This window comes from Bufo bufo, chromosome 1 (genome assembly GCF_905171765.1).
Source record: "Bufo bufo chromosome 1, aBufBuf1.1, whole genome shotgun sequence".
NCBI classification, from domain to species: Eukaryota; Metazoa; Chordata; class Amphibia; order Anura; family Bufonidae; genus Bufo; species Bufo bufo.
The window spans coordinates 279,287,755-279,306,560 of record NC_053389.1 but is presented as its reverse complement, the minus strand read 5'-3'; the positions used below and the strand labels follow the sequence as shown (position 1 = coordinate 279,306,560).

Sequence of the window (18,806 nt, the reverse complement as noted above, 5' to 3'; positions counted from 1 at the left end):
CAATACCGTAGTGTAGGACAATATACCGCCCCAGCGGAACCAAATACCACAGTGCAACATAAAATACTGCCCTATCAACATACTGAGGATAGTGATACTGTTGAGTTAAGTTCTCTCATGCTCCTAGCATATATTAATACTGAGAGTGTCAGATTGTTATCTACCTGGAGAGCAGCTGTGAGGACGGCTCAGGTGGCACTCTGGGCATCGGCCCACCGGGAAATTTCTCTGTAGGGTATATGGCCTGCTGATATTTCAGAATAAACTGCTATGTGATGCAGCACTATTTCTGGCCATTATATGACTTGTAATCAGCATTTATCTGCAGGTTCTCTATCCCTAAGGCCCCTTGCAGACGAGCGTGAGCGTATTAGGTCCGGATGTGTTGCAGATGCGTTCATTGAAAAATGCGCGATTTCGCAAGCAAGTTCATTCAGTTTTGTATGCGATCGCGTTCCCTTGTTCAGTTTTTATCGTGCGGGTGCAATGCGTTTTGATGCGTTTTTCACACGCGTGATAAAAAACTGAAGGTATACAAACAACATTTCTTAGCAACCATCCATGAAAAATGCATTGCATCCGCACTTGCTTGCGGATGCGATTTTCACGCCGCCCCATTCACTTCTATGGGGCCAGCGTTGCGTGAAAAACGCAGAATATAGAACATGCGATTTTCACGCAAAGCACAAGTGATGCATGAAAAACAACACTCATGTACACAGACCCATTGAAATGAATAGGTCCAGATTCAGTGCGGGCGCAATGCGTTCGCATCACGCATTGCACCCGCGCAGAATACTCGCTAAGGGTAAAGATACAGAGTTTTTTTCTTTATTATTAAACATTGTACCCTCCCATTGGATACCGTATTATGATGAAATTCTCCATTAGGCCTCCTGCACACGAACGTGTGCGCCCCCTGGCCGTGCCGCGGGCCGCAATTCACGAACACCGTCCGTGGGGCAGCCGCAGCGGATCGCGGACCCATTCACTTTAGTGGGTCCACGATTTGGCCATTCCGCAAAAAGATAGAACATGTCCTATCTTTTTGCGGAATGGAAGTACGGGACAAAACCCCACAGAAGCACTCCGTAGTGCTTCCGTAGGGTTCCGTTCCGCACCATTCCGTATCTCCGGATTTGCGGACCCGTTGAAGTAAATGGGTCCGCATCCGTGATGCGGAATGCCCACGGAACGGTGCCCATGTATTGCGGATCCGCAATACGGCAACGGGACACCTATGGTCGTGTGCAGGAGGCCTTAGACGCATTGTGAATGAAAAAATACTGCAATTTTCTAATTAACTTTGTATTTCAATTCATTACTTACTTACAATCTCTGCTTGCCATCAGTGAAAAGCACATTTATTGTTTACATTCAGATCATGTCCTACCGCCAAAGATGTATAGCTTATTAAAGGGGTTTTCCAGTTCTTTTGAAACTGATGGCCTATCCTTAGGTTCAATTTAGATTGGTGTGGGTCCGACTCCTGGGTCACTCACCAGCTGTTTGAAAGGGCACCACCCCATCCCCTTCACTGTTTACACTGCACATGTCCGTACTTTCCGTAGTGTCGGTACTTGAATTGAATGAAGCTGTAGTATCAGGCACTGGCACAAAGGGCTGACACGGAAGGGCCCGAAGATTCAGTCCCCCACCGATCTGAATTTTAAGGGACCGCAAAACCCCTTTAAGTGTATCAATTATTTCTCTTATAATATGCTGTGGACCTTTGTAAACATGAATTCCAATTCAGTGACAGTAGGCAGTAAACATAAAAATGGTGACAAAAGCTCGTTTCAGCTGTGATGAAAGGTTCAGAACGGATCTGTTCCCCCATCCTGTTGTGACTGTGTTTGAGGGTCTCATAGAGCGCCTCCTGTGCTTGTCTGTCTACTCAGTCAGTCTTTGTTTTCTCTTGCAGCAGCTGCAGGTGGTCCCGCTCTTTGGAGACATGCAGATAGAGCTGGCCAGATACATTGAGACCAGTGCTCACTATGAGGAGAACAAGTCAAAGTGAGTGTGTGCCGTAATGTCTCTCGGCTCGGAGAGCGACAGGATGAGAGTGGTTGTAGGACAACCTGCTGAATCATAGATTCTGGTGTTTGTGGAGGAAATCCTTCACGGCAGAACTAAGCAGCTTGTGGTTGTAAAGTGCATTCATTGTCGGCTTTACTGCCAGAAGCTGCTTAGTGAGGCAGTAATTCATGGTCGTATCCACCCGGGCATTAGAAGTAAGATGCTGGGCAATTAATATACTGCTCCTGGGCATTTTAGTATCAGTTACCCAAGTCCTGGTATTTATCGGAGCTTATTTGGCAGACCTGGAAGAACCGCTTCCAAATGTTTCCTGGATGTGCTCAGTAAAGGCCGGGTGCGGCAGCATCTCCGTGCTAAAATAACTATGAGCAGTGTATGGCATATTCCATTTTTATATATGTCTCTCTATTTTCTACTACAATCTATCACTTCAGTGTCGTACATCATATTTTGCGCATTACAGTATCTTTCAGACAGTCTCTTAAGGGTACATCCACACATGACAGACATTAGGGTTCGGCCACACGGTGCAGTTTTGGAAGCCAAAACCAGGAGTGCATTCAAAAAAGGAGAAGCCATATCTATCCTGTATGTTTTCTCTCCTTTTACGATCCGCTCCTGATTTTGGCTTCCATGTGGCCGTACCCTCACAGCGCAGAAGTCCACTGCAGATTTTGCCGCAGATCAACAAAAATCACATGTATAGCGTGCGGTTTGTACTGTGGGAATGGCTATGGATTTCATGTCAAATTGGTAGTGAATGTACATGCTGCAGATTTCACATCAACACCGCAGGTCAATTTACACTGCAGATTTTTTTTTTACAAATCTCATCCACTTTTTAAAAAAAATTAATCCGCTTTGCTGGTACTATACAACGCTGCAGATTTGCTGCACAAAACTCTGCAATGGCAGATCTGTGGCTTAACCGCCATGTGTGAGTATACCCCAAGGGTATCTGAAATTGTTTGAGATTTTGGGGACATGGAAGCTAATGTGTATGGATGAGTATGCACTCACACTTCCATGCAACCCTATTTATGGTGCTCTGCATACATTGAGGTAGATTTACTATTGGAAATTCACCAGAATTATTTTTGCCACAAGGGCGCAGAAAGGGGGCATAGCTTAATATCCAGCAATATTTGTCCACTTGACTCTGGCACAGAATAAGGGCTCATGCGCACAAACGTATTTTCTTTCCGTGTCCAGCCTATTATTTTTTTTTTGCAGACCGTATGCAGAACAATTCATTTCAATGGGCCTGCAAAAAAAAACGGAAGTTACTCCATGTGCATTCCGTTTCCGTATGTCTGTTCCGCAAAAGAATAGAACATGTCCTATTATTGTCCGCATTACAGACAAGGATAGGACTGTTCTATTAGGAGCCAGCTGTTCCGTTCCGCAAAATACGGAATGCACACGGACCTCATCCGTATTTTTTGCAGATTTGTTTTTTGCGGACTGCAAAATACATACGCTCATGTGCATGAGCCCTAAGGGTGCCTTCACACTCAGCAGATTTTGTGGCAGAACATTCTGCAACTGAAAATAAGCGATCTCAAGATTGGGGAGTCCCCATATCCATTCTTTAAATGGAGCAGTAGTGTGCATGTTGGTTTACCGCTCCATTTATTTATATTGTAGACAGTGCTCCTTCAATCACATGCTGTAGAAGTGAATGTCATGGTGGACCAAAATGTGTGCTCCCGCTGCATTCAGAGAGGGAACACGGTCCCCGCCCCCTTTTCAGGTGATACAGGGGGTTCCATCACCGTGTTATAGCCCCTTTAATGTACTCAGTCCATAGACAGTGCTTTATGTACTTCTGTGGCGCAGACCCAAAGAGCTCACCTCCGCTACCTAATTATATTATTATAATTATATCCATTTGGTGAAGGCAAGGACAGACATGACAAAGGAATCCCAAGAATTAAGGGGCTGCAGTGCTGGTGTAGTGCTGCGCGCGCACCCCTTCACAGCCCCATTAAAGTGAATGGGGTCAGCCACAGTCCCCTGCATAGCTAGGTGGCTGTGAAAACTCTGCAATCAGTTTTTTCACAGAGCTATTGACTTCCCTGTTTCTCCCAGGCTGCAGGAAACACTAATGCCTCTTTCACACTGGCGTCACGTGTGAGGGCCAGATAGGATGCGGGTACGTCGCGGGAAAATGCACAATTTTTATGCGTGAGTGCAAAGCATTTTAATGGTTTGGTACCCAGACCCGAACCCGGACTTCTTCACAGAAGTTCGGGTTTGGGTTAGGTGTTGTGTAGAGTTTATTATTTTCCCTTATAACATGGTTATAAGGGAAAATAATAGCATTCTTAATACAGAATGCTTAGTAAAATAGGGCTGAAGGGGTTAAAAAAAAGAAAAAATTATTTAACTCACCTTAATTCACTTGTTCGCGCAGCCCGGTTTATCTTCTGTCTTCTTCTTTGCTGTGCAGGAGGAAAAGGACCTGTGGTGACGTCACTGTGCTCATCACATGGTCCGTCACATGATCCATCACTATGGTGATGGACCATGTGATGAGCGCAGTGACGTCACCAAAGGTCCTTTTCCTCCCAGGTCATCAAAGTAGAAGAAAGAAGAGAAGCCGGGGTGCGTGAACAAGTGGATAAGGTGAGTTAAATTATTTTTTATTTTTTTCAACCCCTCCATCCCTATTTTACTAAGCATTCTGTACTAAGAATGCTATTATTTTCCCTTATAACCATGTAATAAGGGAAAATAATAATGATCGGGTCCCCATCCAGATCATCTCCTAGCAACCATGTGTGAAAATCGCACCACCTCCGCACTTGCTTGCGGATGCTTGCGATTTTCACGCAGCCCCATTCACTTCAATATAGAGCATGCTGCGATTTTCACGCAACGCACAAGTGATGCGTGAAAATCACCGCTCATGTGCACAGCCCCATAGAAGTGAATGGGTCCGGATTCAGTGCTGGTGCAATGCGTTCACCTCACGCATTGCACCCGCGCGGAAAACTCTCCCGTGTGAAAGAGGCCTAAGTGTATGGGCCACCTGTAGCTGGGAGATTATATACTCTGCTCCTGATGAAAGGCTGCTCGATTAGGGTAGCACAGAAACGTGTCAAGTAGATGCTACATTAGACAGGGATCTATTACTATACTTAGGTCATTGGGCTAGACAACAATATTGGGGCATGATGGGTGGCCACAATTGCATATCAGACCAATCGAACCCCCTTCTTGTCAGAATACATTGCCGTTAGCTTTGAATGACCTGCAGAGTAACCAGATACACATCAAGTGAATACAGTGTATCTGAGTGTGTGGTGAATCTGTGAAGGAAACCGCACACAGTTTGTTTTACTCATTGGTGACAATGGGGGTTGGATATTTAGGCTAACAATCCACTACCCTATAGCACCTAGCCTGAATTGAACTGTTGGCGGGTAGCCACTATATTTTAATATCTATATAATAAATGTATCATTTTAGGCGTCCTTCTCAGGCAGTTAATTAGGGCAGCAGTTAGCTGATCACCACAGACCTGGCCATCCATTTGAGGGGGGACCTCTATGACGTCCCTATGCCTTAATATGGTACATGGATAGGGGTCGTTGTCCTGACGCTGCCTTCTTGGTGCCGCATGTGGTTGTCACTTCCTTTATGCAGCATACCGCAGAATAGGAACAGAAACAAATTGTCACTTTATATAATGACCAAGATTAAGCTTAACTTACTATATTAGGTGTAATACTTCCTTTATTGTGCAGTTTATATGTTCTATAGCAGGGATCAGCAACCTTCGGCACTCCAGCTGCGTTGAAACTACAACTCCCAGCATGCAAACGTTCTTGGCTGTTCTTCTAACTCCTACAGAAGAGAATGAAGCATTCTGGGAGTTGTAGTTTCTGAACAGCTGGAGTGCCGGAGGTTGCTGATTCCTGTTCTATAGAGTGCAGTGTTGTGTAACTTAGGCACGCTGCTTGTATGTTTGCAGGACTTCTGTGTAGTCTATGTATTGTAGTTAGCAGTCTCCATAAGTGTAGCACTCTACCTAACAAGCGCTCTTAGATTATTTCCGCACGCCTTATTGTGGACGATCAGAAGGCTTTAAGCAGCTGTTTCCTGCCCAGGTGGACCTGCACACAAAGCAGTATCAGTCCCCAGTACAATATATGTGAGCAGATGGTACAGATTCGAGACGACCACATCCGCTTCATCTCCGAGCTGGCACGCTACAGCAACAGTGAGGTAAGGGCATCCTCAGGACTCTATCATCTTATAGCCTTGATATATATGAAACGGTAGATAGGTTTATATGGGATAGGTAGATATGAGATAGATACAGCTGCAAGAAAAATTATGTGAACCCTTTGGAATTATATGGATTTCTGCACAAATTGGTCAGAAAATGTGATCTGATCTTCATCTAAGTCACAACAATAGACAACCACAGTCTGCTTAAACTAATAACACACAAAGAATTAAATGTTACCATGTTTTTATTGAACACACCATGTAAACATTCACAGTGCAGGTGGAAAAAGTATGTGAACCCCTAGACTAATGACATCTCCAAGAGCTAATGGGAGTGAGGTGTCAGCCAACTGGAGTCCAATCAATGAGATGAGATTGGAGGTGTTGGTTACAGCTGCGCTGCCCTATAAAAAACACACACCAGTTCTGGGTTTGCTTTTCACAAGAAGCATTGCCTGATGTGAAGGATGCCTCACACAAAAGAGGTCTCAGAAGACCTACGATTAAGAATTGTTGACTTCCATAAAGCTGGAAAGGGTTATTGTAACGGAACGCCTAGCACCCCCACTGGGTACCTCCATTGATAGATGCTCCTAGTGCTTCCAGAGGACTCCAAGCACTCCACTTGACACCGTCAGCACTGCAGACCCCACGAACCGCCGAAGCTTGGTGGGGGTCTCGCCGTCTCCTACCCACCCTGGACCTACACCAAGGCTCCAGGCTCCAGTGGGTGAACCTCTCCTAAATGCAGAGACAGGAACCAGGAACAAGCTCTTACAAGAGCTTATACTCAGGGGAGTATTATGATATAGCAATCCCCAAGAGTGTAGTTATCCCATCCCCCAAACATGAGCCAAGACTTCATAAAGGGGCAAAGCAGGAACCCTTTATTGAGGGCTACCCACCCGTATTTATGCAGGTCCCCATCTGGTGGACACTCCCCTAGGGGACCAGATGGAAGACTGTGACACAGGACAGATATGCAGCAATTCAGGATACACAGACACAATACATCCCCACAATGCATCATGGTTTCCTCCTCTCTGCCCTGGAGACACCCGAGGAGTAATTAAATTATCTCTCAGGACAAAGGGAAATCGCCAATACACATGTGGGGACAACAGAACAGAAATCACCATTTAAACATTCAATGTCACAACCCTTACAGTAAACACAGACATTTAACATATCCCCAGATAGCTCAAGTCTGAGTGCATATTATTAGGTGAATGGCACTCAGACTACACGAATATAATAAAATTAGCTATCTGGGTATCCTCACATAACATACAATACAATTACAAAGACAGATATGTCTGTCACACAACTCAAAACCCCACATATCCCCATAATGTATACATCCATGTATAGCTCTGATCTGGGTGAACAACATATCCAAAAATCACCCAGATCCGAGCAGGGTTTCCCGAATTCCATGGAAGTCACATTTGGCCGACCGCAAGCATGGCTTTTCTGCCCAAAACAGTTCCACAGATTTAAGCTGTGCGGCCGGTCTGTCTTCTCCTTTAAAGTTAGTATGGGCCATAATCCTGAGGCAAGAGGTTGGTAGCCAGGCCCCTCCAAAACCCAGTGGCGAGGTTGGTTTCACCACAGTTATAAAAGTATCTCCAAAAGCCTTGCTGTTCATCAGTCCACGGTAAGACAAATTGTCTATAAATGGAGTAAGTTCAGCACTGCTGCTACTCTCCCTAGGAGTGGCCGTCCTGTAAAGATGACTGCAAGAGCATAGCGCAGACTGCTCAATGAGGTGAAGAAGAATCCTAGAGTGTCAGCTAAAGACTTACAAAAGTCTCTGGCATATGCTAACATTCCTGTTAGCGAATCTACGAAACGTAAAACACTAAACAAGAATGGATTTCATGGGAGGATACCACAGAGGAAGCCACTGCTGTCCAAAAAAACCCATTGCTGCACGTTTACAGTTTGCACAAGAGCACCTGGATGTTCCACAGCAGTACTGGCAAAATATTCTGTGGACAGATGAAACCAAAGTTGAGTCATTTTGAAGAAACACATAACAGTATGTGTGGAGAAAAAGAGGCACAGCACACCAACATCAAAACCTCATCCCAACTGTGAAGTATGGTGGTGGGGGCATCATGGTTTGGGGCGTCTTTGCTGCATCAGGGCCTGGACGGATTGCTATCCTCGAAGGAAAAATGAATTTCCAAGTTTATCAAGACATTTTGCAGGAGAACTTAAGGCCATCTGTCCACCAGCTAAAGCTCAACAGAAGATGGATGTTGCAACAGGACAACAACCCAAAGCCTAGAAGTAAATCAACAACAGAATGGCTTAAAGGATAACTGTCATATTTTTTTTACTAAAGTGTAGGGCAAGTGATAGGTAACAATTTTGCAATAGACTTTATTTAGCCAAAATGTTTATTTTTGGTAGAAAACTGGGGCAGAAATGGCCCTTAGCAGCACTCTTCAAAAGAGCGTTGCTAAGGGCCATCCGTCTCTGATTAGAAAAGACGGGCTGTACAGCCAGACGCTATGTTTCTGCCTCCCGTGCTTCCCTGGGAGACAGAAGGCTGGGCACAGGAGTCTTAGAAGTTAAAATTACATTTATATTCCCCCTTTCTATGCAATCTAATGCTCTGTTACATTCACTGACCTGCAATCCCTGTGATAATAATTCATGAAGCAGCTGCCGGCTCACTGCGCACAGTGCTTCTACTTCTGGCGGCTGATTCATGAATTATTATCACAGGGATTGCAGGTCAGTGAATGTAATGGAGCATTAGATTGCATAGAAAGGGGGAATATAAATGTAATTTTAACTCCTAAGACTCCTGTGCCCAGCCTTCTGGAGTGGTCCAGTCACAGTCCTGACCTCAACCCGATTGAGATGCTGTGGCATGACCTCAAGAAAGCAATTCACACCAGACATCCGAAGAATATTGCTGAACTGAAACAGTTCTGTAAAGAGGAATGGTCAAGAATTACTCCTTTACACCATTGTGCACGTCTGATCTGCAACTACAGGAAACGTTTGGTTGAAGTTATTGCTGCCAAAGGAGGTTCCACCAGTTATTAAATCCAAGGGTTCACATACTTTTTCCACCTGCACTGTGAATGTTTACATGGTGTGTTCAATAAAAACATGGTAACATTTAATTTTGTGTCTTATTAGTTTAAGCAGACTGTGATTGTCTATTGTTGTGACTTAGATGAAGATCAGATCACATTTTATGACCAATTTGTGCAGAAATCCATATCATTCCAAAGGGTTCACATACTTTTTCTTGCAACTGTAGATAGATAGATAGATATAAAAAGGAAAAATTCCACGGCACTTCCAAGAAACAATTGATGTGTTTATTGGGGCGACGTTTCGGTCCTCTCAATGGAACCTTTTTCAAGCAATAACAATACAATGGTGCAAACATGCAGGTATAAATACTGCCAACATACATAATTGAATAAATAAGATAATTAACATTCAATGTGCAAATGTGTAAAAAATACACTAGAAAAAGTCAAAACATCCATAATAAAATACAATCGGTGATATGTAAAATCGATGCATAATCATATGTGTAATATAAATCCATAAAAAGTGCATATAATCATGAATAAAACATAGTATTACTTAATTGGTAAATAACATACATATGTGCCAAATTATCTGTGTTGATTAAAAACATTCCTGGATTGGTGGAAGGAAATCGGAACTGTACCTGCCCAGCATGGAGTTGCACATGTGGCTTGGCGTCCCGTTAAAGTGATTGTGCATGTCAGGAAACCGAGCAAGGAGAGAGTGATCATGTGATACACACCAGGTCACATGACGCTGACTCCTTAGCGACGCCACAAACAACAATGCCAGGTAAGTAAGGTGTGCGGTCATGTGATCAAAACAGACACATGATCACCATCGCCACAGAAACCATATAAACAAAAAGAGCAGCATAAAAAACTCTATGTAAAACGCCACCTGTAACACTATGTTCGCACAATTGGTAACGGACGGGACCCTGCTAAGTACACGAGCGGCATATAAAATTGATGCCACGCCCCCAGCACATTATGGAGAGATCCCATTTAACCAAAAAGGCAAACCGCAGCAGCGATATGTTAAAACCCAAATAGACAATTGTACAGTTGATCTACATACAAACAACTACCCACTACTCTTAAGTAATAGTAAATCTACCACATAAAGAACTCAGGATAAAAAACTGTCATGGCCCCATCAAGCATCAAGCTTACTTGGCGTTGACAATGCAGCTCCCACAACACCGCACCACCATGCAGGGGATCTCCCCTCAGGTCAACATCCCCATCAAGGGATATACAGCCCAGTGGCGGATCCAGAGCCTGGTCTCGGGAGGGACACTTCCAGATCATTTTCTGTCCGCCGCCACAAAACAATGGTGCTTATAGAACAGACTACACAGTGTAGAGGTATACTGTATATTGTGTGGCCCAGTGTATGCTATATGTGTATAACAAACATATTTCACATGAAAACTTACAATTACTTGGCTTGGCCCTTGGGGATCTCAGACGCCACTTCAACACTTTGGCTGGGGGGCTCGGCGGAGCTGATGTTGTGTTTTATCCTAATGAGAAAGATTTCCTAATAAGGATTTGGAGAAGGGGCAGTGGGGTCGCAGAGCATAGAGAGGTTGGTGCTGCTACTAGGGGGCTCATACCATGGGGGAGTAATAAAGCCCACCATAATGCCCCCCCAGTAATAATAATTCCCCTTATAATGTGACAGTGCAAAAAATGCCCCCAGTTGAGCTAATGTCCCAATAGTGCCCCCATAATGTGTCAGTATAAAATACCCCCATATAATGCCCCTAGTAAATGCCCCCATAGTGCTCCTCTCCCCCCATTCCTCCTAGTGCCCCCCATAATGTACCAGTATAAAATGCCCCATGTATAGTGCCCCAGTAAATGCCCTCAGTGTCCCCCATAATTTGCAAGTATAAAATACCCCTTCTTAGATGACCCAATAGTACTCCTCTCCCCCCTTCCCCATAGTACCAACCATAATGTGTCCTAGTATAAAATGCCACTGTACAGAGCCCTCCATATATCATACCCCTTCTTTGTGGCCTCAGTAGATGCCCCTATAGTGCCCACCAATAATGTGCCAGTAAAAAGTGCCCCCAATAATGTGCCAATAAAATGTGCCCCTATAGATGCCCACCAATAATGTGCCAGTAACAAGAGCCCCCCATCATGTGCCAGTAATAAGAGCACCCCCCCATCATGTGCCAGTAATAAAAGCCCAAGGCCCAAGAAAATCTCCAATCCCTCATGTGAGTCCTTGCCCCTCGTGCACTTAGCAGGGTCCCGTCCGTTACCAATTAAGCGAACATAGTGTTGCAGGTGGCGTTTTACATTGAGTTTTTTATGCTGCTCTTTTTGTTTATATGGTTTCTGTGGCGATGGTGATCATGTGTCTGTTTTGATCACATGACCGCAGACCTTACTTACCAGGCATTGTTATTTGTGGCGTCGCTAAGGAGTCAGCATCATGTGACATGGTGTGTATCACATGATCACTCTCTCCTTGCTCGGTTTCCTGACATGCACAATCACTTTAACGGAACGCCAAGCCACATGTGCAACTCCATGCTGGGCAGGTACAGTTCCGATTTCCTTCCACCAATCCAGGAATGTTTTTAATTAACACAGATAATTTGGCACATATGTATGTTATTTACCAATTAAGTAATACTATGTTTTATTCATGATTATATGCACTTTTTATGGATTTATATTACACATATGATTATGCATCGATTTTTCATATCACCGATTGTATATTATGGATGTTTTGACTTTTTATAGTGTATTTTTTTTACACATTTGCACATTAAATGTTAATTATCTTATTTATTCAATTATATATGTTGGCAGTATTTATCCCTGCATGTTTGCACCATTGTATTGCCATTGCTTGAAAAAAGGTTCCATTGAGAGGACCGAAACGTCGCACCTGGTGTAATAAACACAACAATTGTTTCTTGGAAGTGCCGTGGAATTTTTCATTTTTATATTAATCTGGAGGCTGGATCGCTTCCACTCCACTTTGCCTGCAGTGCTGCCCAATATCTTGTTTGTTGTCTAGATAGATAGATATAAGCAAAAAACTGGTAGAACTAAATCCAATGTGAACATAAAAAGGGGTGCATGCCTTAGGGGACTAGACTATTGCCCAGTATACAAAGTAGCAAAAAGGCAGCACTCCAAAATCAGTAAAAATAAAGAAAATACTTTATTCACACTTGTGGATACACATATCCACATGGGTGAATAATGTATTCTCTTTATTTTACTGATTTTGGAGTGCTGCCTTTTTGCTACTTTAGATAGATAGATAGATAGATAGATAGATAGATAGATAGATAGATAGATAGATAGATAGATAGATAGAGCAAAGATTTAAAGTTGATGGAGGTTATACCTGTGTTCTGTTCTTGGCAGGTTGTGACGGGCTCGGGTCTGGACAGCCAGAAGTCAGATGAAGAGTACAGAGAGTTGTTTGACCTGGCACTCAGGGGTCTGCAGCTTCTATCTAAGTGGAGCGCCCATGTCATGGAAGTGGTGAGTTGGGTCCTTACACCCAGAGGTGCGGTTGTCTCTGATGACCCCACCATGTATCCTCTGTGAGGGATTAGCTCTCTTTCGGGGGTCACACTCACAGATATCTTCGCCAGACACCAAGTTTAAGGTCCAAACTGTGCTTTATTGCGGCACATCCGCATAAAAACAAACAATTATACAAAATAAACACCTCGCCTGTCTGGGCTCTACCTAAACAAAATAATATCCCTGGCTCACCTACATAACGCAGTTCACACTTGCAATCAGATGCGGCTTTCTCAGCCAGTCGCTCAGCAGCCTCCAGGCTGTAGCAAAAAAGTATGTCTGGGGAACTAGGGCCCAGAAGTCCGCCTGACTCTGGCCGTGCAACCCTCTCACTGCAGGCGTCGCGTGGTCCCCCAAACTCTAGGCTATTCAAAGCCTTGTGGCCCCTCAGTCCTCCTGACTGAGACCACACACGAAGTCTCTGCTTCACAAAACACACTCTCTCTCCCCCTCTTCAGACTGACACACTGGGAGAAGCTTTATGCTGGCCTGATTACAGCAGGCCTCACCTGCGATCACCTTCCTGCGAGGTAAAAACCTGCCCCGGACTGGGGGGGTGGATTGGGAGGTCCAACTGCCAAAACCTACCATCCCAATCCAAGTAAAATCCAGCCCGGAATAAATAAAGAAAAAACCTCCAGCAACTATATTACTGAAGCCAGCGTCATTCTGGATTTCACCCACCTCAGCCAGTTGAGGAACCTGGGAGATTTTATATATAATTTTATATATATATATATATATATATATATATATATATACATACACACACAGTACAGACCAAAAGTTTGGACACACCTTCTCATTCAAAGAGTTTTCTTTATTTTCATGACTATGAAAATTGTAGCTTCACACTGAAGGCATCAAAACTACGAATTAACACATGTGGAATTATATACATAACAAACAAGTGTGAAACAACTGAAAATATGTCATATTCTAGGTTCTTCAAAGTAGCCACCTTTTGCTTTGATTACTGCTTTGCACACTCTTGGCATTCTCTTGATGAGCTTCAAGAGGTAGTCCCCTGAAATGGTTTTCACTTCACAGGTGTGCCCTGTCAGGTTTAATAAGTGGGATTTCTTGCCTTATAAATGGGGTTGGGACCATCAGTTGCGTTGAGGAGAAGTCAGGTGGATACACAGCTGATAGTCCTACTGAATAGACTGTTAGAATTTGTATTATGGCAAGAAAAAGGCAGCTAAGTAAAGAAAAACGAGTGGCCATCATTACTTTAAGAAATGAAGGTCAGTCAGTCAGCCGAAAAATTGGGAAAACCTTGAAAGTAAGGGCTATTTGACCATGAAGGAGAGTGATGGGGTGCTGCGCCAGATGACCTGGCCTCCACAGTCACCGGACCTGAACCCAATCAAGATGGTTTGGGGTGAGCTGGACCGCAGAGTGAAGGCAAAAGGGCCAACAAGTGCTAAGCATCTCTGGGAACTCCTTCAAGACTGTTGGAAGACCATTTCAGGTGACTACCTCTTGAAGCTCATCAAGAGAATGCCAAGAGTGTGCAAAGCAGTAATCAAAGCAAAAGGTGGCTAATTTGAAGAACCTAGAATATGACATATTTTCAGTTGTTTCACACTTGTTTGTTATGTATATAATTCCACATGTGTTAATTCATAGTTTTGATGCCTTCAGTCATGAAAATAAAGAAAACTCTTTGAATGAGAAGGTGTGTCCAAACTTTTGGTCTGTACTGTACCTTCCCTGCCTGTGTTTGCTAGACCACGTGTCTGGTCAGATGTATCTTGGCACAGACACTGTGTGCCAGAGATACATTCACTTGCTGCTTAACATGGCCATATAGCTCTGGGATGCCCTTCTGGGAGAAATATTTCCTTCCGGGGACCTTCCATTGCGGTGTGCCAATGGCCACAAATTTTGTAAAGGCCCCCCGAGTTCACCAGTTTATATGGCAGTAGTTGGCCATATAAAGCCGACGGTCAGCCATTGGGCAAGAGGGTTAACCGGCGTCATCAACTTTTTACGTTCGAACATTTGGGCATCGGAAGCCTGCCCTTTGCCAGATGAACGCGACAATGGCACGGTGGAAGGTGGAGTGGAGGACAAATGGGAGGAGAGAGAGGAGAAGGAGAAGAGGCAGGACGTGGAGCGCCAGGAGTGTGGCTTTGTGGGTTCTGATGGTGTTGCTTCCACTGGGCTCGGTAATGGGAGGCCAGGTTCCTTCTTAAGGCAGTAGTCCCTAGGCGAGTGTTGGGCTTACCGCGACTTATGTGTTGACAGCACAGACTGCAGATGGCAACACTATTGTCGGCAGCTGACACGTTAAAAAAAGCCCACACGTCGGAGCCATGTGCCGGCGTCCTGGGAGCACCAGATGTGACCGTGCATGGTGGATGGCTCGCTCCAGATACATTTACAGTCTGATTTTTGCCTCCTGTGCACTGCGAGTTCTGCCTGCTTCTCCTCCCTATCTGCTGCTCAGTCTCTCCTTCTGAACTCCCCTCCTCTTCCTCTCTTGTGGGTACCCACGTGACGTCCATCGACACGTCATCATCGTCACCCTCACCACCACTGACATTAAATATCTCGGAGTAGGCAGCAACAGCAGGGACCACCCTCCTTGGGCTGATCAGGGTACTATCGTCAGACCGCTGGGTGGCGGCCGTTGCTACCTCCTCTTCCTCATCCGATGCGAAGAATGGCTGCGCATCGGTAAGGTCTGGTAATGGATGGGAAAATAATTCCTCTGTGGAGAGGCTATGGTGGTGGTGGTGTCTTTGGGGGTGCACACAGCAGAGAGTGAGGAGGGTGCTGATACAGAGGATGAGGAGGGTGCAGAAGCGGAAGGCTGAGTGAGCCACTCAACCAACTCTGGTGCGTCCTTTGACGTAATCGCACGCACCTTCTCCAACTTTCCACTAAGGCTACGGCCTGGTCCCCCTGGTTGACCCCTACCACCCCTGCGGAATGGCCTGCCTCTTCCTCTGCGTATCATTTTTAAAATGACCCTGTGACAAAGTCCCTATAGAAGAGAAGTATTTGTGGAAGCAGGTATATAGAACCCCTTAATGATTATTTGCTGGAAGCAGGTATATCAAACCCCTTAATCAGTTTTTTTTGGAGCAACAGGTACATCACGCCAGTTGTAATTAGTTATTCCAATAGCGTTTGTCCTTCTGTATAGCTGCGGGATCGCAGCAGAACCGCACACAACTGCTGCACAATACAAATGTATTATAATATACTTTCTATGATATCACACCTATCGATAGCACACCTATACCAGTCCTTAAAAGGACTTTTGTGGCCCTATTAGCTAGCGTTTGGTGTCCCTAACAGTCTGTTCCTGCTCCACACAGCAACCTCTCCCTACACTGGCAAAAGACTGAATGTAAAATGGCGGCCAGATCCGGTTTATTTAACGTCTCAATTGGCTGTCCTGTCCCACCTGATGGATGTGTCATGGGTCAAAGTTCGGAGCAATGCAAAAGAATATGGCGCCGGCGGACATCGCTTTATGTTCGCATGTTCGGCGAATCGTGAACGAGCAAAGTTCGCCACAAAAAGACCGCTGTGCGAACCGTAAGCCCATCCCTAGTCTCAACACCTGCCGCCGGTTCACACCAGAGTTCACAGCTTCTGAAGCCCCAGGGCACTGGTCAGCAACCTGCCCAGTCTCCAGAGCCGTGCTCACTGTCACCTTGTCTTTTACACAAGAAAACACCAGAACAGTCTTACCCACAGACGTCACTGGTTCAGCAGTCCCAGGCGATGAGGGAGTGCCAGGAACATCTTCCCTGAGGTCACCATCCTTCTCCTGGACATTAGGAACCTCCCGCCTTTGATTCCTGGTTACCCGACTCCTGACCATAGGACAATCAGGTGCACACTTTGTGACTTGACGGCATCTCCAGCAGTGCTCTTTTTGTTGCAGGACAGCTGCCTGCCGTCGTGGTTTGTTGCACCTAGCAACCGCATCACGGCTCCTCTGCACATCCTCTCTGGGACTCTGTACACCCGAGCCGTAAACACTTGAACTCTTGAGAGCTGCACCACTCTCCACCTTCTTTTCTTCCCAACGGTTGCCCTTGGCAATGGAACATTACTTTTTCGTCTGGTTTTCCAGCCCCATCACCGACACTTTGGACTTTTACAAATTGTCCACCCAACTTTTCAGGCTTTTTCTCCAGGGCACACTGCAATTGCGCCCTCAAAGCCTCAGCACAGTTAGGAGTTATCTTTGTCTTTCATACTCCTCCATGAGTTTTTCATGCTCCTGCTGCCACTTCAGGTGCCTTTGGTTAGCCTCCAGATTGGCCTGCCTCAGCTGCTCGCCGAGATCCTCCATCCACCCCATACCAACAAACAGCCCAGGAACTAGAAAAAAAATTCAGCAACAAGTCCACTTTAAAACAGAGACCCCGGCCTCCAGGTGTCTCACTCTTTAGAGACAATTTCAGCACAGTCTCTTTTGCATCACAAAAAGCTAAAATCAAACAGTCTCTGATCTCTGTGGTTACTTATCGGCGCTGCAGATCCACCAAGCGACGTGGGTAAAGTTCCCTTCACAGTCAAAAAAGTTCCAAAAGATGATGATCGTGCTGCCTATGAGTGTAGGATTCCAATGCCAGATTCTTATCCCAAATGCGCAATTGTTTCACCTTGTAGCCAAACAATCGGATTCCAGAGGCTGGTGCACTCACGTACACCCGCACCCTAGAGAGAAGTTATAACACAATAGTGAAGTTCCACCTGGTGATTCCGCTAAAAGCAATTTATTCTACTTACAAAATAGACATAAAAAATTCAGCCTTCTAAAATCAAAGTGTTCTCATCACAAAAGTGGGTGCAGGTGTACGTGAGTGCACCAGCCTCTGGAATCCGATTGTTTGGCTACAAGGTGAAACAACTGCGCATTTGGGATAAGAATCTGGGATTGGAATCCTACACTCAGTCTCATAGGCAGCGCGATCATTATCTTTTGGATCTTTTGCTTAGCAGACATCACAGTTTCTTTCACAGGGCTGCAGGCTTTTTAAATCCACACAGCTTTTGCTCGCAGCACAGCAGTATTAGGCAGCACCTGCTCTCCCTAGCAACACTACTTTTTCATGGACACATTGCCCGCCTCCTCCACCAATTGTGAGGGATTAGCTCGCTTTTGGGGGTTACACTTACAGATATCTTCGCCAGACACCAAGTTTAAGGTCCAAACACTGTGCTTTATTGCGGCACATCCGCGTAAATATAAACAAATATACTAAATAAATACCTCGCCTGTCTGGGCTCTACCTAAACAGAATAATATTCCTGACTCACCTACATAACGCACTTGGAATCAGATGCGGCTTTCTCAGCCAGTCGCTCAGCAGCCTCCAGGCTGTAGCAAAACAGTATGTCTGGGGAACTAGGGCCCAGAAGTCCTCCTGACTCTGGCCGTGCAACCCTCTCACTGCAGGCTTCGCGTGGTCCCCCCCAACTCCAGTCAAAGCCTTGTGGCCCCTCAGTCCTCCTGACTGAGACCACACACGGAGCCTCTGCAAACAAAACACTCTCTCTCTCCCTCTCCTCAGATTGACACACTGGGAGAAGCTTAATGCCGGCCTGATTACAGCAGGTCTCACCTGCGATCACCTTCATGCTAGGGAAAAACCTGCCCCGGACTAGGGTGGTGGATTAGGAGGTCCCACTGCCAAAACCTACCATCCTAATCCAAGTAAAATCCAGCCCGGAATAAATAAAGATAATAGCTCCAGCGTCAATCTGGATTTCATCCACCTCAGCCAGTTGAGGAACCTGGGAGAGATATACCCCCCCCTTCCGGGACTTTCCCATGCATTTTACAGTTCACATCGCCTCAAATCCGATAATCAATCAGGAACATACACTTTCCTCTTATACTGTTTGCTTCCTTATCGA

General features: G+C 45.2%; 1 protein-coding gene across 2 annotated transcripts in view; it reads left to right on the top strand.

Annotated features, from left to right (window-relative positions):
- The window catches only part of LOC121007769 (cytoplasmic FMR1-interacting protein 2), a 117,339-nt gene that overhangs the window by 70,274 nt on the left and 28,259 nt on the right, over positions 1-18,806 (top strand). For both annotated transcript variants that reach the window (XM_040439973.1, XM_040439964.1), the window contains exons 11-13: positions 1,925-2,016; positions 6,156-6,273; positions 12,750-12,869. In XM_040439973.1, the coding sequence (XP_040295907.1) occupies positions 1,925-2,016; positions 6,156-6,273; positions 12,750-12,869 (330 nt within the window). The remainder of the gene's footprint in view (positions 1-1,924; positions 2,017-6,155; positions 6,274-12,749; positions 12,870-18,806) is intronic.